Source organism: Amblyraja radiata, chromosome 24 (assembly GCF_010909765.2).
Source record: "Amblyraja radiata isolate CabotCenter1 chromosome 24, sAmbRad1.1.pri, whole genome shotgun sequence".
In the NCBI taxonomy this organism is placed as follows: domain Eukaryota; kingdom Metazoa; phylum Chordata; class Chondrichthyes; order Rajiformes; family Rajidae; genus Amblyraja; species Amblyraja radiata.
In genome coordinates, this window is record NC_045979.1 from 21,564,197 (window position 1) to 21,584,646 (window position 20,450).

The 20,450-nt window shown below is 53.8% G+C and overlaps 1 protein-coding gene across 1 annotated transcript in view; it reads left to right on the forward strand.

The window, feature by feature from the left end:
- The window catches only part of LOC116986574 (cell adhesion molecule 2-like), a 36,401-nt gene that overhangs the window by 6,149 nt on the left and 9,802 nt on the right, over positions 1-20,450 (forward strand). The window contains exons 2-11 of the mRNA XM_033042172.1: positions 3,698-3,871; positions 8,843-8,992; positions 9,559-9,711; positions 11,663-11,800; positions 12,628-12,795; positions 13,420-13,510; positions 15,156-15,328; positions 17,065-17,136; positions 19,159-19,182; positions 20,058-20,202. Of these exons, the coding sequence (XP_032898063.1) occupies positions 3,790-3,871; positions 8,843-8,992; positions 9,559-9,711; positions 11,663-11,800; positions 12,628-12,795; positions 13,420-13,510; positions 15,156-15,328; positions 17,065-17,136; positions 19,159-19,182; positions 20,058-20,202 (1,196 nt within the window). The 5' untranslated portion in view covers positions 3,698-3,789. The remainder of the gene's footprint in view (positions 1-3,697; positions 3,872-8,842; positions 8,993-9,558; positions 9,712-11,662; positions 11,801-12,627; positions 12,796-13,419; positions 13,511-15,155; positions 15,329-17,064; positions 17,137-19,158; positions 19,183-20,057; positions 20,203-20,450) is intronic.

Below are 20,450 nucleotides of genomic sequence, written 5' to 3' on the forward strand. Positions count from 1 at the left end.
TTTACAATTTCACAAACCACTACAACCTATAACAAAACACCCACCAGCAAAACAACAGACTATCATAAATTTCAAACAGTCACCTCACTCCGTGACCCTGGGTGTAGCCAATCCCCCGCGGTGCCCAGCAATCCCGGAACCCCTCCATGGTGCCCGTGGACACCATGTGTTCTTTAGGGGCACCTGGGCATGGAAGAAGGGCAGCCAGTCGGCTCAGGCAGTGCCCTTGTCTGCCTGTCATTGTGATTCATGAATGGGCAACTTGGCCAGGTTGAGGACCATCCCAACCAAGACATACTCTGACCAAGCAACCACCCTCTGGCTGCCTAAAGATTAGGATTGCCAAAATGCAAGGAGCATCGCCTTCAAACATTCAAATAGGGCGAAGCATTCTCTCAGCTGCTGGTCCCTGAGGGAAGGTACTAAATTACCCTAAGGTGCTAAATGATAATACAGCAAATTACAGCCGTGTTACTCAGGAGCCTGAGTTAATTGGGATCGATGGTTATTGGGAAAATCTACAGCTGATCAGCATTCAGAGCAACCACAGTTCTGGAAAAAGGTCTTGTGCGCATATGAGACGAAGATTAACATATCAGAGTGATGGCAAGAGCATAGTATGGCGAGAAAGAACTGCCCAAGATCCAAAGCATGCCACCTCATCTGTGAAACACGGTGGTGGGGAGTGTTATGGCCTGGGCATGTATGGCTGCTGAAGGTGCTGGCTCACTTATCTTCATTGATGATACAACTGCTAATGGTAATAGCATAATGAATTCTAATGTGTACAGACACATCCTATCTGCTCAAGTTCAAACAAATGCTTCAAAACTCATTGGCCGGCGGTTCATTCTGCAGCAAGACTGATCTCAAACACACTGCGAAAGCAACAAAGGAGTTTTTCAAAGCTAAAAAAATGGCTAAGTCAATCACCCGATCTGAACCTAATTGAGCATGCGTTTTATATGCTGAAGAGAAAACTGAAGGGGACTAGCCCCCAAAACAAGCATAAACATAACCACAGGCCTGGCAGAGCATCACCAGTGAAAACACTCAGCAACTGGTGATGTCCATGAATCGCAGACTTCAAGCAGTTATTGCATGCAAAGGAAATGCAACAAAATACTAAACATGACTACTTTCATTTACATAACATTGCTGTGTCCCAAATATTATGGTGCCCTGAAATGGGGGGGCTATGTAATTACTGCTGTAATTTCTACATGGTGAAACCAAAATGTATAAAAATGGCCTTTATTAAAATCTCACAAAGTGCACTTTAACCATTTCTATTACAAATCTCAAATTGTGGATTGCAGAGGCAAATAAATAAATGATGGGTCTTTGTCCCAAACATTATGGAGGGCACTGTATTTTACACCGGTCTTCACAGTGGAAGACACCAGCAATATGCCAGTCAGGGGGCAGTAGTTAGTGGAGTTGCTATTACCAAGGAGAAGGCTTAGGAAGCTGAAAGTACTGAAGGTGGAAAAGTCACCTGGACTGGGTTCTGAAAGATAGCTTTAGAGATTATGGAGGGATTAGTAGTAATCTTTCAAGAATCACTAGAGTCAGGAGTGGTCCCAGAGGACTGGAAAAGTGCAAATGCTACTCCACGAGGCAAAAGATATGTGTATGAAGGAACTGCAGATGCTGGTTTAAACCGAAGATAGACACTGAAAGCTGGAGTAACTCAGCAGGGAAGAGAATTCCCGGTCTGAAGAAGGGTCTTAACCCGAAACGTCACTCATTCCTTCTCTCCAGAGATGCTGCCTGGCCTGCTCAGTTACTCCAGCTTGTTGTATTCATTCTCGAGGCAAAGGCTATGCTGGTTAGCCTGACTTCAGTGGTTGGTAAGATTTTAGAGTCCATTATTAAGTTTAGTTCAGAGATACAGCATGGAAACAGGCCCTTCAGCCTACTGAGTTCACACCGACCAGCGATCCCCGCACATGAATGCTATCCTACACACACTAGGGACAATTGACACTTATACCAAGCCAATGAACCTACAAACCTGGATGCCTTTGGAGTGTGGGAGGAAACCGATGATCTCGGAGAAAACCCACACAGTCACGGGGAGAATGCACAAACTCCATACAGACAGCTCCCTTAGTCTGGATCGAACCTGGGCCTGCGGTGGTGCAAGGTCTGCAAGGCAGCAAATCTACCACTGCACCACAATGAAGGATGAGGTTTCTGACTACATAGAAGCACATGATAAAATGGGCCAAAGTCAGCATGGTTTTGTGAAGGAGAGATCTTACCTGACAAATCTGTTGGAATTCTTTGAGGAATTAGCAGGATTGACAAAGGAGAGTCGGTGGATGTAGTTTACCTGGATTTTCAGGCTTTTGAAAAGGCGCATCACGAGGTTGCTAAAGAAGAGAGACAGAGAGACCTGGGTGTCCTTGTACACCAATCACTGAATGTTGGCGTGCAGGTACAGCAGGCAGTGAAGAAAGCTATTGGAATGTTGGCTTTCATAACAAGAGAGATTTCAGTATAGGAATAAAGAGGTTCTTCTGCAGTTGTATAGGGCTCTGGTAAGACCACATCTGGAGTCTTGTGTACAGTTTTGGTCTCCTAATTTGAGGAAGGACATCCTTGTGATTCAGGCAGTTGCAGCGTAGGTTCACGAGTTTAATCCCTGGGATGGCGGGACTGTCATATGAGGAAAGATTGAAAAGACAAGGCTTATATTCACTGGAGTTTAGAAGGATGAGGGGATCTTATAGAAACATATAAAATTATAAAAGGGCTGGACAAGCTAGATGCAGGAAACACGTTCCCAATGTTGGGCGAGTTCAGAACCCAGGGGCCACAGTCTTAGAATAAAGGGGAGGTCATTTAAGACTGAGGTGAGAAAAAACGTTTCCACCCAGAGAGTTGTGAATTTTTGGAATTCCCAGCCACAGAGGGTAGTGGAGACCAAGTCTTTGAGGGTGAAGGAGAGAGGGGGTTGGGAAGTAGGGAAGTGGGGGAGAGCAGGGCAGGGGGGGGGGGGGGGGGGGGGGGGGGGGGGGGGGGGGGGGGGGGGGGGGGAGAAGGAGGAGGGATTCTTAAGAACACTTTTGCTCTTCCAAACACCTCCCCCACTCGCCTGTACCCTCCCTTCCCCCACATTCACCTATTTCGTATCTCCTCCCCCTCCCACATCCCCCCTTCTCCTGCCCCACAATCTACCCCAACTCCTCCCTCCATCTCTCTCCCCACTTCCCCATCAATCCCTTCCCTCCCTGTCTGTCTCCCTCCCGCCCGCTATCCCCTCCTCCACCTAAACCAGACGAAAGACCACTCCCCAATAGCCACCCTAGGCTAAGAGAAAAATAAAACAAGCCGCCATCTCCTCTCTCCATCTCTCCCCCCTCTCTGCCTCGCCCTCGCCCCTCTCTTCACCCACCCCCCCTCTCCCCTCCTCCTCCCCCCCCCTCCCCTCTCTCCCCTCCTCCCTCCCCCCCCCCCCCCCCCCTGCCCCTGCCTCTCTGCCCCTCCCAGCGTGTTCGGGAGGTGCTGATGCGGCAGATCGGCGGCGGGCGGACGGACGGGCGGGCCGGGGCGGGGAGGTGTTGACGCCGGCTGGTGGTGCATTGGAGCTGCCGCTGCCGCTGCCGGGGAGGAGGGTGCGGTCTGTGTCCGCACACTCGCTGCGTTATTGGCAGCCTCGCCTCTCCGCCCCTCCCTGATCTTCCTCCAGCCCGCACCAGCATCGAGCGGCTGCCGGCAACGGAGCGACCGCTGTTCAGCACCAAGGACAGAGACGGGACGGGACGGGCGCTGCCTTCCGCAATGTTGCTGCGGATCCTCGCCCTGACTTGCCGGCTGCTGCCGCTGGCTCTCGGCAACTTCCAGCTCGACAGCGGCCTCGAAGGTAAGAGCAGCGGCCCCGCCGCCACTGTGTCGCTCGGCCGCCCGGACATAACCACTGGGATGTCCATACAGGCGGGCACACATAGACATAGAGACAGAAATACACAGGCACACACACACACACCCTCACAGACATAGATAGAGATACAATCAAATACACACACACAAACACAAACACATATAAACAGAAATACACACACACAGTACAGACACAAACAGACAGAGATGCAATCAAATGCACACTCACAGATACGGAGAGACAGCCACATACGCAGACAGAGAGAGACACACACACACACACAAATACACAGACAGAAACACACAAAAGAGACACGCACAGATAAAGAGATGCAAACATACACAGGCAAAGACAGACAGGCACAAAGACACGCCGACACAGAATGACACCGACACAAAGGCGGACACAGGGGAGACACACACCCTTCGCCGCGCCCGGTGCAGTGTGATTTAGGAGGGCGCTGCAGCAATGGCTGCCGTCGCTGCTGGGTCGGGGTCCGGGCGTCGGCACTTGTTTACCGAGCAGCCCTGTCTCTCTAACACCAAACCCTTGTTGTTGCCAAATGCTGCAGCGAATGGCGGCAGCGAGCAGTCCGCTCTCTGCACAGTCGGCAGCCAGTCTTTGTTTAGGGATCTGATGATGAGATGCGTGATGGTGGGGAGCGGTTTAGAGAGAGGGGCTGTGTGTTTGTGTTTGTTTTTGTTTGTGTGCGTGTGAGGGGGGCTGTGTGTGAGTGAGAGAGAGTGAGGGGGATTGTTCGCGAGAGAGGAGGATTGTGTTTGTGAGAGTGGCTGTGGCATGAGACGGATTGTGTAAGTAAAGGGTGGCACCGTGTGTGTGTTACGCAGTGATTGTGTGTGTGTGTATGTATGTGTGTGCATGTATGTGTGTGTATGTATGTGTGTGTATGTGTGTGTGTGTGCGTATGTTTGTGTGAGAGTGATTGTGTGTGACAGATGGGTTGTGTAAGAGAGGGATTATGTGTGCTGTGTTAAAGAGGGATTGTTTATGTTAGAGGATTCTTTGTGTGTGTGTGTTTTATGGAGAGATTTTGATATGTGTGTGTGTGTGTGGTAGTTCAGAGGGATTTTGTGTGTTGTATTAGAGAGGGAATGAGAGGTGTTTGTTCCACTGGAATTGTGAAGTGTTGTGTTACAGGGGGGGTTGTGTGTGTGTGTTGGAGTGGGACTGTCAGAGTCTGTGCACAGACGGCTGTGAAGGCCAAGTCATTTGGTGCTTTAGGCGGAGATTGACAGATCATTGATTAGTAAGGGTGTCAGGGTTATAGGGAGAAGGCAGGAGAATGGGGTTGAGAGGGAAAGATAGATCAACCATGATTGAATTGCAGAAGAGACTTGATGGGCCAAATGGCCTGATTTTGCTCATTTGATTTAGGAACATGTTAGAGGAGGAGTGAGTGTGTGCGAGAGTGTGTGTTAGAGAAGGATTGTGTGTGTTCAGGGGTTCTGTGTGTATTTGAGGGGTATGGTGTGTGTGTATGTTGGAGGAACGTTGTACGTGTATTAGATAGGAATGGTATGTGTTGGTGAGGGATTGTGTGTGTTAGTAGGGGGTCTGTATGTGTGTGTTACATATGGATGGTGTGTGTTTTTATTTTTGTTAGAGGGGTTGTTTGTGTGTGTGTCTATTAGAGGGGGTTGTGTGCTGGGTTGCAGGGGAGTTGTGTGTGCTAGATGGGGGACTGTGTGTGTGTGCATTAGGGGCAGATTGTATGCGCTAGAGGCTTTGTGTGTGTGTTTGTTTTTGTTAGAAGTGATTTTGTGTCAGTTAGAGGGGATTGTGTGTGTATTTGAGGGGTATGGTGTGTGTGTGGTGGGGGGGGGGGGGTTATGTGTGAGTTAGAGGGGGATTGTGTGTGTGTTGGAGAGCAAGTGAGTGTGTGTCGGAGGGGGAATGCGTATGTGAGCGTGTGTTTGTTGGGGAGGGATTGTGTGTGTTGGTGGGGCACTGTGTGTGTTTTTGTCAGAGGGGAATTGTGTATTTGTCTTTGAGGGGTTGTGTGTGTTTATTAAGGGGGGATTGTGTGTGTGTGTGATAGATACGGATTACATAGAAACATAGAAAATAGATGCAGGGGTAGGCCATTCGGCCCTTCGAGCCAGCACCGCCATTCAATATGATCATGGCTCATCATCCAAAATCAGTACCCTGTTCCGTCTTTTCCCCCCTATCCCTTGATTCCCTCAGCCCTAAAAGCTAAATCTAACTCTCTCTTAAAAACATCCAGTGAATTGGCCTCCACTGCCTTCTGTGGCAGAGAATTACACAGATTCACAACTCTCTGGGTGAAAACATGTTTCCACATCTCAGTTTTAAATGGCTTACCCCTTATTCTGAAATTGTGACCCCTGGTTCTGGACTCCGCCAACGTCGGGAACATTTTTCCTGCATCTGCTCTGTCCAAACTTCTCAGAATATTATATGTTTCTATAAGATATATTTAAGAGGGAGTTAGATGTGGCCCTTGTGACTAAAGGGATCAGGGGGTATGGAGAGAAGGCAGGTACAGGATACTGAGTTGGATGATCAGCCATGATCATATTGAATGGCTGTGCAGGCTCGAAGGGCCGAATGGCCTACTGTGCCTATTTTCTATGTTTCTATTTTTGTAAGATAGCCTCTCATCCTTCTAAATTCCAGCGAATACAAGCCCAATCGACCCATTCTTTCATCATATGTTAGTCCCACCATCCCGGGAATTGACCTGGTGAACCTACGCTGCACTCCCTCAATAGCAATAATGTACTTCCTCAAATCAGGAGACTAAAATTGCACGCAATACTCCAGGTGCGGTCTCACCAGGGCCCTGTACAACTGCAGTAGGATCTCCTGGCTCCTAAACTCAAATCCTCTAACAATAAAGGCTTTCTTCACTGCCTGTTTACTTTCATTGACTGATGTACAAGGACACCCAGGTCTCGTTGCACAGCCCCTTCTCCTAATCTGACACAATTCAGATAATAATCTGCCTTCCTGTTCTTGCCACCAAAATGGATTTATCCACGTGTGTGTGTGTGTGTTAGATAGGGATTGTGTGTATGTGTGTTAGATAAGGAATGTGTGTATGTGTGTGTATGAGGGTGATTTTGTGTGTTTGAGGGGAACTGATCTTGTGTCTTTGTTAGGGAGGGATTGTGTATGTGTGTTGGAGAGGGACTGTGTGTTAGAGAAGGATTGTGTGTGCATGTTAGAAGTGTGTGTGTTTGTTAGAGGCGGATTGTGCATGTGTTAGAGTGGGATTGTGTGCGTGAGTATGTGTTTGTTAGTGAAGGATTGTATGTGTGTGTGTATGTAGGTGGGGGACTATTATGGATGGTGTTATAGGGATTGTCTGTGTGTGTGTGTGTGTGTGTGTGTGTGTGCTTTTGTTAAAGGGGGTGTTTATTAAAGAGGTTGTGTGTCTGTTGCAGGGAAATTGTGTATATGTGTTAGAGAGGACTGTGTGTGTTGGAGTCACATTGTGTGTGTGTGCTAGAGAGGGATTATATGTGTGTGTTAGAAAGGGAATGTGTGTGATTGGTTTTGTTAGAAGGGGATTTTATGTGTGTTTATTAGAGGTGGATTTTGCATGTGCTTGTGTTAGAGAGGGATTGTGTGTGTGTGTGTGTGTTAGAGAGGGATTGTGTGTGTGCGCGCTCATGGGAGATTGTGTGTGTTAAAGAGGGTGTGTGTGTGTGTGTTAGCGCACTGTGTGTGTGTGCTAAAAAGGGATTGTGTGTGTGTTAGAAGGGACTATGTGTGAGAGGGCATTGTGTGTGCTATAGGGTGGTTGTGTTTGTGTATGTGTGTGTTAGAGAGGAAGTGTGTGTGTCAGAGAAATGCGTATCTGTGACTCACACACAGTCTCTCACAAGCAAACAGTCCCACACACACACTTCTCTCACACATACACAATCTCTCTCACACACACAGTCCAACTCACAATCCGTCTCTCATACACAGTCACTCTCACATATGGTCACTCTCCCACAGCCCCTCTCTCTCTTTCAGTCCATCTCAGATATACACACAGACTGTGTGCGTGAGACTGTGTGTGTGTGTGAGTGTCTGTGTGTGTGTGAGACTGTGTGTGTGTGTGAGACTGTCTGTGTGTGTGTGAGACTGTCTGTGTGTGTGTGAGACTGTGTGTGTGTGCAACTGTGTGTGTGTGTGACTGTGTTTGTGTGAGAGAGATTGTCAGAGGCACATGTGAATGATGGAGAGAGACTGTTATAGATACAACTATGTATGTGAGAGAGAATGTGTGTGTGTGTGTGAGAGAGAGAGAGAGAGAGACTAGGTGAGATAGAGACTGTGTGAGAGAGACCGCGTGTGTGTTTGAGAGACTGTGTGTGTATGAAAGAGAAACCATGAAAGGGAGAGACTGTGTGAGACAGATAGACTGTGACAAATAGACAATGTGTAAGGAGACTGTGTGAGAGAGAGAGAGAGTGTGTGAGAGAGAGAGGCTGCATCAGAGAGTGTGTGTGAGCATGTGAGTGCCTGTGAATGGGGTTACTGCTGTAAGGTGGTGACACCAGACAGTGAGCCCAGTAAACTCACACAATCCCCACCCACTTGTCTCAATCCCCTGCTCCCACCCTCTCTACCTGCTCGTGCCACTCCCCTCTCTCCTCTATCCTCACCCCTCTATCCACCACCTTCCACGTCTCCTCTCCCTTATCCCTCTCCCCTTCCTCATCCCTCTCTCCACCATCTCCCTTTTCTATCTCCCTTCTCTCCTCTCTACCCCATCACCCTACGCCCCACCACCTCGCTCCGTCCCCCCTCTCTCCCTCCTCTCTCCTTCCTCTGCCTTCCCCCCCTCTCTCCCCCCCCCCCTCTCTCTCCACCCCCCTCGCTCCCCCCTCTCTCCCTCCTCTGCCTTCCCCCTCGTCTCCCACCTCCTCCACCCCCCCAGTTGGAGCTGACCCTCTTGTCCTGTGCCCCCAGATGCGGATGGCCTGTTCCCTGTGACGGGGGATGAGGTGGTGCAGGAGGGGGGCATGGTGACCCTGCGCTGCACCGTGCAGGAGAACGACAACTCCTCACTCCAGTGGTCCAACCCCGCCCAGCAGACCCTCTTCTTCGACGATAAGAAAGGTGGGGGTGGGGCGGAATCAGCATGGTGGTGGGAGAGCAGGCGGGTTGGCAGTGGCTGGGGGCGAGGGTCAACATGGTTGGGGGCGGGGCGCAGTGTGTAGAGTGGGTTGAGATGTGGGTGGGAGATGCAGGTGAGGTTGGGAGGGGGTTGGGGTGGGGGTTATGGGTGTGTGGGGGAGGGTGGATGTAGGTGGGGGTGGGGTTAAGATACAGGTGGGGAGGGAGATGAGGGTGGGGTGGGCTGGTGTGTGTGGAGAATACGGGTGGGGTGGGTGGGTGAGGATGAGGGATCCGGGTGGGGGGTGAGGTGAGGTGGGGGCTGAGACCGACTGCGTTCATCCTGGCCCACCCTCACCCAGGCTGTGTGTTCCAGACTCTGCTCCTCTGGGCCCAGACCCTGGGCTGTTCCATGGGGCCAGGAGGAGGCCATTCTGCCTCTCCCTCCAGCCTGTTCCACTGGGCCGGGAGGTGCTAGTTCTGCCGTTACCGCTGTGTGGAGGAGCAGGGCTGTGGGGGGTGGTGGTGAGGGAGAGATCGCCGTTTAAGTGATGGATCGTGTCGTGCAGCGCTGCGGGACAATCGCATCGCCTTGGTCTACTACTCCCGACACGAGCTGGCCATCAGCATCAGCAACATGACCCTACGAGACGAGGGGAACTACACCTGCTCCATCTTCACCATGCCCGTCCGCACCGCAGTGGCCAAGGTGGTTGTTCTCGGTAAGGAACCCTTCCCCCTCCCCCCACCCCCGCTCTCCATCTCACCTCGGCCCTCGTCCTTTCCTCAACAAGAGTTATTTATTCCATGGTCACAATTATCATGGTTTTTTACATTCATCAAAACTGCTGTCCGTGCAGTTTGTAAACAACGGCCACCAAATGACGTCGAGCCCCCGCGGCGACCAGTGTGACCCCCGTGAATACCGCGTGTTCCCTCTCCACGGAGACGAACGTAAACCCGGAAGATGGGCGGGCAGTCGATCTGGGTCGAGACCTCACTGCCCAACCCCTGGATCCGGACAATGGCCACCTTGGTCAGGTCCAGGAGCAAACCATCAGGGAGATCCCCCCCACCCCCTACTGACCCTCCCGCTCCAAACCGGGTAACTAAAACGCATGTGTTCAAAAGGGAACTGCAGATGCTGGAATATCGAAGGTACACACAATTGCTGGGGAAACTCAGCGGGTGCAGCAGCATCTATGGAGCGAAGGAAATAGGCGACGTTTCGGGCCGAAACCCTTCTTCAGACTAAAACGCATGAGCGTGTTGCCGAAATGTAGCAAAAACCAGAGGAGAAGCCCCTTGTGATACTCCCACAGGGGCTGTAACCTCTCACACTCCATGTACACGCAGTACACACACTCCATGTACACACAGTACACACACTCCATGCGCACACAGTACACACACTCCTCCAAGCCACAGAGTGACAAGCGGCTGGGCTGGTATGACCCGACATACAAAGCTATTACACGGCACGGCTGTGTACAACACTCCCCACCCCGGGTCCCCGATATAAAGGGAGAGGACTCGCACACTCCCTCGCGGCCAAAGATCCTATAGCACCCACTGTGAGCAGGATAGACAATGTGCACAAGAACGCCATGCACGTGCAACAAGAAGAGAGTATTAAAGCAGATTTGGTTGCAGCTCAAGCATCTATAGCTCTGCAAGTTGATGGCGTTCTTGTGCACATTGTCTATCCTGCTCACAGTGGGTGCCCAATCAGGATTGTTGACATCATTCCATGCTGGAGGCTTGTCTGTTATTAGATGATAAATAAATAAATAAGTAGTTTGGGTGATTGTGCAGGCTTTAAACAAGAAACATTGAGAAATATATTTTGGCAATTAATAAAATGTCCTGCTTTTGTCCAACTAACAGCTGACAATTATCCCATTCCTTAGCTTGCATCTCAGTAAAATGTATTTCAAAACGCATTGACAGTTTACGATTATTTAAATGGTAAATGGAGCTTCAGAAGCGTTTTCATTTTGCATGTTAAAACCCACCTGAGAACCATGGGCGATTTTGCAATTTTACTGACGGATTTTTAACTTTTAATACTTTTCATATAACAAATGAATAAAGATAAAAAGTCAATAATGCCTTACTTTTGATGAAATGCAGCGAGCAAACGCGATAATTCCCGATATTTTGGATCTTTAAATCTCCACGGCAAATGTCCGCTAACAACTTCCGCTGTATTTACACCTTCAGCTCCCTCTTGAATTTACCTTAGTTTCTATCTTTTTTTTAGACTGTAAATTTAGGTAGCTGTGCCTCACGGTCACCCCGACTGGCTCAGTAAATTGCAGCTCAAAAACGGGCCGTTTTCGATGTTTTTAACGGGTGTGAAAGTGCGTGTTTTCCCATTCACTAACATGTACCGGAAGTGACGCTTGTCCCCCAGTTTAAAATTTCGGCCACGTGGGTGCGGATCTACGCTCCAGTGACCTTTCGTGAAATCACCCTATAGTCGGCCTCCCGCGGCGACCAGTGTTCACGGGAGGCCTCCAGTCCCCGTGGACACCGCGTGTTCCCGCTCCCGGGACGTTGGGAAACCTGTGCTCTGGGAGTGTGTGACGGGGCAGTGTAGAGAGGGAGCTTCACTCTGTGTCTGGCCCGTGCCCCGGGAGTGTGTGACGGTCTGGTCTTTGTCTACATCAGCTGCTCCCAAGAAGCCGGAGATTTCGGGCTACATTGGGCCGATCGCGGCGGGCCGGACCATCACGCTGATGTGTAACACGTCGGGCAGTAAACCGCTGCCCACCATCCGCTGGTCCAAGGGCAGCGAGGAGATGGAAGGTAGGTGTTGGCACGACCTTGACCCCTGACCCTGTCCCCACCCCTCATGCTAGGTCTACCCAGGGGGGCGATGAGCAGTATGTCTGCAACTGGAGGGGGGGAAGGGGTGGAGTTTGGACGGGGAGGTAGGAGGGGCAGGGAGGTGGAGGTGGTGGATGGAGATGTGGGGGTGGGGATGAGGAAGTAGGGGGTGGGGACCGGGAGGTGGGGAGAATGTGATCTGTCCATCTGCCTCTCTCCCCCTCCTCTTTGGTTTCTCCCAATATCCCTCAATTCCACCGTCTCTCACTCCTCTCTTTCTCTCTCACCCCCTTTCCTTTTATCTCACCTCTCCCCTTCTCTCACTCCCCTGCCCTTCTCCCTCCGTCCCCCTCTACTTCTCTCTACCCATATCCTTCTCCATCTGTTTTCCTCTCCCTCACTCTCCCTTTATTTCCTTCACTCCTCCTCCCCATCTGCCCATCTTAATCCTTTCCTTGTCCTTTCCTTACACCCTCAACCCCTTGCCCACTCCCTCTCTCCCTCGCCATCTCTTCTTCCCCATTCCCTCCCCGCTCTATCCCTCCCTATCTACCCCCTACACCCTCCTTTCCTCGCTCCCGTGTGACTTACCGGTCACCTCTTCGCCCTCACCTCTCTCCTCCCCCTCAATCTCCCCTCCCCTTCCCTCTCACCTCCTCCTCCACCTCTCCCCCTTCCTCTACCCCTTCCCGTCACCCTTCCTTTCGACCCACACACCCCCTTCCCTCATCCGACATCTCATGTCTCCCCCCTTCATCCCTACCCCCCTTCATCCCTCCCTCTGAACCCTGCCCCCCCCCCCCCAGGCCAAACATACGAGTCAGATAACGCTGACCAACGGGTCTACGCTCTCAGCAATGTGTTGAATCTGACGGTGTCGTGGGAGGACAACGGTGCTGTCATAGAGTGTGCCGTCAACCACCGTGCCCTGCGGCACAATGTCTACACCGCCCGGCAGAGAATCGAAGTCCACTGTGAGTGTCCGCATGGGGGGGGGGGGGGTGGGGGCGGGGGGAATGGGAGGGGGGAGGGGGAGAGGGAGGGGGCATCATCCCTCCGTACTCCCAGAGGCTCAAACACACTCCCAACAGATCCCAATGGAGCCACCCCCTTTCAAAGTACCCCACCCCCTCACAATGGACACCAGCACATCCAGTTCACCCGCATTGACCCCTTTCTCGTTCACCCACACAAACTCCGTCTCAACAGACGCCAGCCTCTCCCCACAGACCCCACGCCTACCCGTTCATCCACACCGCTCCCCCCCCCCCCCTCCCAATGGATCTGAGCTAGCTGTGTCCATTCACTCCCACTGCCCACACCGCTTCCTTTGGACAGATTAGGGGTGAATCATACTGGATGTTAGTGACAAGAGATTCACCCATGACCCTGAGACCCACAATCGCCATTGCCCCCCCCCCCCCCCCCACGACCCTGAGAGCCACAATCGCCATTGCCCCCATCCCCTGGCCTTTGGGACAGAGAGGAGGGTGGGTTTGGATCCTGGGTAGGGGGGCTGGGAAGCTGTGGTGGAGGCATGTGGTGCCGCTGTGCCCGCCTGGCACAGGGACAGTGATCGCTCTCTCCCTCATCCACAGATTCTCCCAATGTGAAGATCCTGGCATCCAAGGAAGTTCCCGAGGAGGGCGAGGAGTTCATGTTGCGCTGTCTTGGAAGAGGCAATCCCGAGTGAGTATGGAGCGCGTGCAGGCTTTCACCACCCCCCACCCCCCACCCCCCCACACCCATTCTTGTTCCTTAACAAGGAGCTTTAGTACATACTAGAAGAGAGACACGACATGCTGGAGTAACTCAGCAGGTCAGGCAGCATCTCTGGAGAAAGCAAACCAATGTCTGTACTTCTGTAGATGGCTTAGGAAGTTCAGCGTGTCCCCAACAACTCTCACCGACGTCTACAGATGCGCTGTAGAAAGCATTTTATCGGGATGCATCACAGCACAGTTTGCGACAGCTCCATCCAATACCGCAAGAAATTGCAGAGTTGTGGACCATCACACAAACCAACCTCCCTTCCATTGACGCCATCTACACTTCACATTGGCTTGGCGAGGTCGCAGCATAATCAAAGACCAGCCTCACCCCGGTCACTCCCTCTTCTCCGCTCTCCCATCAGGCAAGAGGAATAGAAGTGTGAAAACACATACCTCCAGACAGGGACAATTTCTTCCCAGCTGTTATCAGGAAACTGAACCGACCTCTTACCAGCTATAGAGTGGTCCTGATCTCCCATCTTCCTCATTGGAGACCTTCGAAGTATATTGTATCGGACTTTATCTTGCACTAAATGTTAAACCCTTTATCCTGTATGTGTACACTGTGGACGGCTTGATTGTAATCGTGCATGGTCTTTTTACTGACTGGATAGCACCACGGTACACGTGACAATAATAAACTAAACTGACTGGTGCCCTGGGAGTGTGTGATGGGACAGTGGGGTTTTTTTCCTTCAAAAATATATTTAGAATAATTTGTACAATACAAAATACAAACAAACCCACCACCGTAACTCAAAGTAAAACAAATATTCTTGAAAACTGAATATTAGATAACTATGTCACAATCCTCGTCACGGATACATTCCACCCCCCGTGGTGCCCAGCGGTCCCAGAAATCCCCCAGGGTGCCCGTGGACAGCGCGTATTCTTTCACAAGTACCACCCAGGTGCGGACGTAACCCCGTAAAAGGGGCAGGCAGCCGGCTGGGCAACGCCCTCTTCCGCATGGCGCCGTGACTCGCCGATGACCAGCTTGGCCAGGCCCAGGAGCAACCCAACCAGGGCATCGAAGGTAGACACAAAATGCTGGAGTAATGTCCCCGTCCCTCTTCGGAAACCCGAACGGAAACCTCTGGAGACTTTGTGCCCCACCCAAGGTTTCCGTGCGGTTCCTGGAGGTTGCAGGTGGTTGCCGGAGGTTGCAGGTAGTGGAAGCAAGTAGGGAGACCTTGGGTGGGGCGCAAAGTCTCGGGTGCCCGGGTGTCCCTCTCTAGTGCCGCCCGGGTGCTGACATAACCCCGGAAAAGGGGCAGGCAGCCGGCTCGGGCAAAGCCCTCTTCAGCCTAGCGCCGTGACTCAGGGAAGGCCAGGCCTAGGAGCAACCCAACCTGGACATCTTCAGCTCTACCCTGTCCCCTACACACTGGGTGTCCAAAGATGAGGATGGTGGGAGTGAAGTGCAGCCACAAGGCAGGGAGCAGCAGCCCCTCTAACTCATGCCCTGGGAGTGTGTGACGGGACAGTGTATAAGGTCGCTGTGACTGTGTGTGTTGTTGGGTGCCGTGTTGGTGACATAGATACTCTCTCCCCGGCCCCAGGCCCAGCTACTTCAACTGGCTGCGGTTTAACGGGGAGTTGTCGGAGCGAGCGGTGGTGAGGCACGAGAACCTGTCCTTCGCTTACCTGAACAAGACCGATGCTGGAGTCTATCAGTGTGTGGCCAAGAACATCATTGGAACTGGTGCCAAGAACTACTCTCTGAGAGTGCACGGTAAGTTAGTCCCCCCACCCACACTGACAGCCCACACCCTGGGGACAGGCTGTGTCACATCGCAGGGTAGACAGAGCCAAGCATGGAGGCCTCTCCTCCTCCACCTGTCTGTCTGTCTGTCTGCCGTCCTCACTCCCTCTCTATCTGCAGCTTCCCCATTCTCTCACAAACGCACACACTCCTTTTTCCCACCTTTTTTCTTCTCTTCTGGTCTTTCCCTCGCCCCCGGCCCAGCCCCATCCATCATCCCCCTCCCCTTACTCACAACCACCCCTCCCCTCCATCACTGCCCCTCCCCCTCCGTAACCCTCCTCCCCTCTCCCATTCATTGCCTCCCTCCCCTCTGTCACACCTCACCTACCCCTCCCTCACTCCCCTCCACATCCACCTCCGACACCCCCTCGCCTACTCCCGCCATCACTCTCCCTCCCCTCTGTTACAGCACCTCCCCATTTCCTCTACCACCCCCTCCCCCTCTGTCTTATCCCTCTCACCTCCTCCCTTGCCCCCAACATCGCACCTGCCTCTGCTGGCCCCTCCCTTATCTCACTCCCTCACCCCTCATCCTCTCTCTATCTTTATCTCGCTCCCCATTTTTCTATCTCCATTTCTCTCAATTTTCTCTCTCCCTCAATTTTCCCTCTCTCTCGCTCTCTCTCTCTCTCACTCCCTCTCTCCATTTTCTGTCTTTATCTGTGGACCCCCCCCCCCTGCAATAGGGAGAGCAGCAGTGCGCACCGTGGTCCAGGTGAGGTCTCACCAACACCCTGTCCACTGTACTACCACTCTTACCCCCCTCCCTCTGCAATAAAGACCATCACACCCCTGCCCCGGAGTGGACTCGCTGCCCCCCTGCTGTCCTCCTGTGTTTCGGGTACGGGTGACCCCATATCCTCCCCCCCAAGGGCTCTGCCCACTCTCCCCGTTTACACAACTCCCCGCTTGTCCCTCGCCTCCCCACCTCTGCCACATTCAACCCAAACAGCAACTTCATCCTGGTTTCACATCTGGAATTCATTCCGATCTCCGTCCCTTTCACAAACGGCCACCTCATCAATCCCATTGATCACCCATTCCCCAACCCCCTCCCCCTCCCCCGGGGGTGGTGCACGCTGCTGCTCTCCTTATTGCAGGGGGGGTCCACTTGTGTTGGGGGCAGCGAGTCACTCCCGGGGCAGGGGGGTGCGATGGTCTTTATTACAGAGGGAGGATGGGTAAGAGTGGATCAGTGTCAGGACAAGGGACCATTGCTGCTCCTTCAGGATAGCACGATGGTGCAGCAGGTAGTTCTGCTGCCTCTCAGCGCCTGACACTGGTTCAATCCTAACCTCGAGTGCTGCCTGTGTGGAGACCACACTTAGGACTCAGTGCACACACTGCTGCTCTCCTTCTTGCAGTGGAGGGGGGGGGGGGGGTCCACATGTTGGGGACAGCAGGGAAGGCTGAGCGGGCTGATCCCGGGGTGAAGGGGTGGTCTGTCGAGCAGTGGTTGACCGGAGCGTGCTGGGGCTCGCTGGAGCTGAGAACGAGAGGTCATCTCGTCAAATCCCGGGATCATGAGGGGGGGGGGGGGTGGGGGGGTGTCGATCGGGGTGATGCTGAAGGGACCAGCAGCCTCCAGCATCAGCTGTTTGTTTCATTGCCGTGAACGTGTGGCCCTGCCGAGCATCATCACGTGTCTGACCTCCACGTCATGTGTGTCATGCGTGTGTGTCTTCTCTCTCGTCCAATCGCAGGAGACCCCCTGGATTTGGCCCCCGCCTCTCCCCCCGCTCCTGTCAACGTCTCCCTGACCCCATCCAGGCACGGTAGGAGCCTCCACACCCCTCTGCTTCTCCCCCCTCACCCCCACCCCCCCCTCCCCCTCCCCCAGGGCTGCTGGGCAAGGGGCTGCCCCTTGTGGCCAGGGGTATAGACACGGGACTGGTCGCCTGGTGCTGATTGGCTGAAAGGAGTGCAATGGGGTGGGGTGGGGGGGATTGCTGCTCCTTGAGTATGGCACGGTGGTGCAGCAGGTAGTTCTGCTGCCTCTCAGCGCCTGACACTGGTTCAATCCTAACCTCAGGTGCTGCCTGTGTGGAGTCTGCATGTTCTCCCTGTGACCGAGTGGGTTTCCTCTCGCAGATCCGGTTTCCTCCCACCTCCCAAAAATGAATTGGCCCTCTGTAAATTCCCCCCCCCCCCCCCGGTGTGTAGGTAATGGAAGTGATAGTGGGATAACATGGAACCTATGTGAATGGGTGAACACGGACACGGTGGGCCGAAGGGCCTGTTTCCATGCTGCATCTGTAAACTAAATTAGAAACTCTCCAAATAATGTCAGCCCATCAACACAGGTGGAGCCAGGCGACCAATTCTGTTGGGTTAGTGCAATTCTCCTGCAAGTCTAGAGGTGAGTGTGCTTGGGGCCTGTAACACCTTGGTGCAAGGGAGCAGAGCCAGTGGCAGTGTAGTGAGAGGATGGAACTGCAGATGTTGGGTTAAACCGAACACAGACCTTAAATGCTGGTGTAGCTCAGCGGGTCAGACAGTATCTCTGGAGAGAAGGAGTGGGTGACGTTTCAGGTCGGGACCCTTCTTCAGACTGAGAGTCGTGGGGAAAGGGGAAAGAAAGATACAGACGATACGAAGGAGAAATGAATGGTAGATATGGAAAAAAACAACAATAAGGAAATGTGGGGCACACAACAGGCCACTGTTGGCTGTGTGACAGGTGTCAACGTGTACACAGACAGTGTATGAAGGGGCAGTGTAGACTGGAGGGAGCTTCATTCTGTGTCTGACCTGTGCCCTGGGAGTTTGTGATGGGACAGTGCAGAGGCAGCCTCACGCGGATGTGATAGACATACCAAATCATGAGGGGTCTTGACTGGGTGGGTTAGAGGGGGGATTCATCCTGAAGGGGAGTCTGGAATGAGGAGGAACATGTGGGTAGGGCTGAGTGGCCTCTCCAGCTCCCACTAGGCCTGATCGGCAGCGACAGAGTGTGGGTTTGCACCAGGGTGGGGGCAGGGCTGCTGGTGTGTGGTGGTGTGGGTATTGTACCAGGGTGGGGGCAGCTCACAGACTACACGGCAACCTCTGGCCATTCAACCCTGGGCTACCTGTAGCCCAGTCCCTGCCGGCCAGAGGACGCTCCCTCCCCTTCCTTCACCCCGTTCCCCCCCATCTCTCCTCCCTCACCTCCCCCTCTCCTCTCACCCCCCGACTACCTATCCCTTCTCCCCCCCCCCCCCCCCCACCCTCCCTCTCAATCCACTCACCCCCATTCCTCACCCTCCTCCTCCTCCCCTCACCCCACCACTCTCACCATCTTCTCCCCCATCCACCTAACCCCTCCCCTTCCCCTCCTTTAATCCTCCTCCCCCTCCTGGCCCTCTCCCCTTCCCCCCGTGGGTCTAGGTCCCCGGTCTTCGTTGCACAGACTGGTCTGTGTGTCGGGGACCCCCAGACTGGTTTCCGTAGCGTCGGTCATGTTGCTTTCATCCAATCATTGTCTGCATTTCTGTTCATATTGTGCACTCCCCTCCCCTCACTCCCCTCTCCCTCCTTCACTCTCCCTCATGCCCCTCTCCCTCCTTCACTCTCCCTCACTCCCCTCCCCTCATTCACTCTCCTCTCCCTCACTCATCCCCCTTACTCCCCTCCCTTCACCTCTCCCTCCCCTCACTCCCCCTCTCCCTCACTCCCCCTCTCCCTCCCTCACTCCCCTTGTTCCTCCTCCCCCTCTCCCCCCCACTCCCCCTCCCCCACACTCTCCCCCTCCACCATCCTCTCCCCAACCCCCTCCCTCTCCCCCCCCCCCCCCTACTCATCGCTGTGGCCATCAGACTCCACCACAAGCTCGGACACAGGTACAGTTGCCCACTCACTCTCCACTTCGACACACCCCCCTCTTTCTACATTCCTCACTCACTCTACACCTCCCCCACCCTGCCTCTCTCGCTTGCTCTTTCTACCCCTCTCTCGGTGTCTCTCCCACTCCTCTCTCCCTTTACCCCCCTTTCTTTCAACACCCTTTCTCTCCTCTGTCTCTCCAACTCCCACACACAGTGAGTGTGAGTGTGTGCGTGTGTGTGTGGGGGGGGGGGGGGGGGGGGGGGGGCTGGGGTTAGATTAGAATTTACGGTCAACATTGGTCTAGGAGTGGGGTTACAGCATGGGGGGGGGGGGTAGACGAGGGGAAGGGAGGGGAAGGGAGGGTATCCAGGCTGAGGGGAGTGATCCAGGGGAGAGTGGAGGGCAGGGTCCAGCTGTGAGGGTGTGGGCCCAGGGTGACAGGAGGGAAGCGGAGGGGAGGATCCCAGAGTGAAGAAAGGGGATGGAGGGGAGGAGAGGGTCCTGGGTTGAGGTGAGGGGAGGGGAGGGGAGGGGAGGGATGGAGAGGGATGGGCAGGAGAGGGGAGGAACCCGGGGTGGGGGTGGAGTGGAGGGAAGGGGAGGGTCAAATCCGGGAAGGGAAGGTTCTGAGAAGGGAAGGAGATGGTCCATGGTCATGGGCAGGGGAGGGTTCCCCAGAGGGTGGGTTCACTGACATGAGACGGGAGGGGATGGAGACAGGAGCCATAAGAAACGGCCAGGGGCGTGTCACAGATCCTCGTCCCCATTGGCAGGAAATGTCCCCACACTGTGGGAGGGGCGGTGAGGGAGGGGGAGGGCACATTGCTGATATTATGCGGGTCTGCCGCACCTGTGGAACCTGCTTGCGGATTTGTATCTGTGTCGCCAGACCCTCTGTCACAGCTGACCCAGTCCAGCATCGATCACGCCGTCATCGGTGGCATCGTGGCCGTAATCGTCTTCATCGCTCTCTGTCTCTTCATCGTCCTCGTCCGCTACCTGATACGGCACAAGGGTAAATACTGCTCCCACCTGCTCGCCCCCCAACACATCCCCTGCCCTGCCCCACTCCCCTCCGCCCCACTGCCCTACCACCCCTCTGCCCTACCGCCCCACTCCCCTCCGCCCCACTCCCCTCCGCCCCACTCCCCTCCGCCCCACTCCCCTACCACCCCACTCCCCTCCGCCCCACTCCCCTCCGCCCCACTGCCCTCCGCCCCACTGCCCTACCACCCCACTCCCCTCCGCCCCACTGCCCTACCACCCCTCTGCCCTACCACCC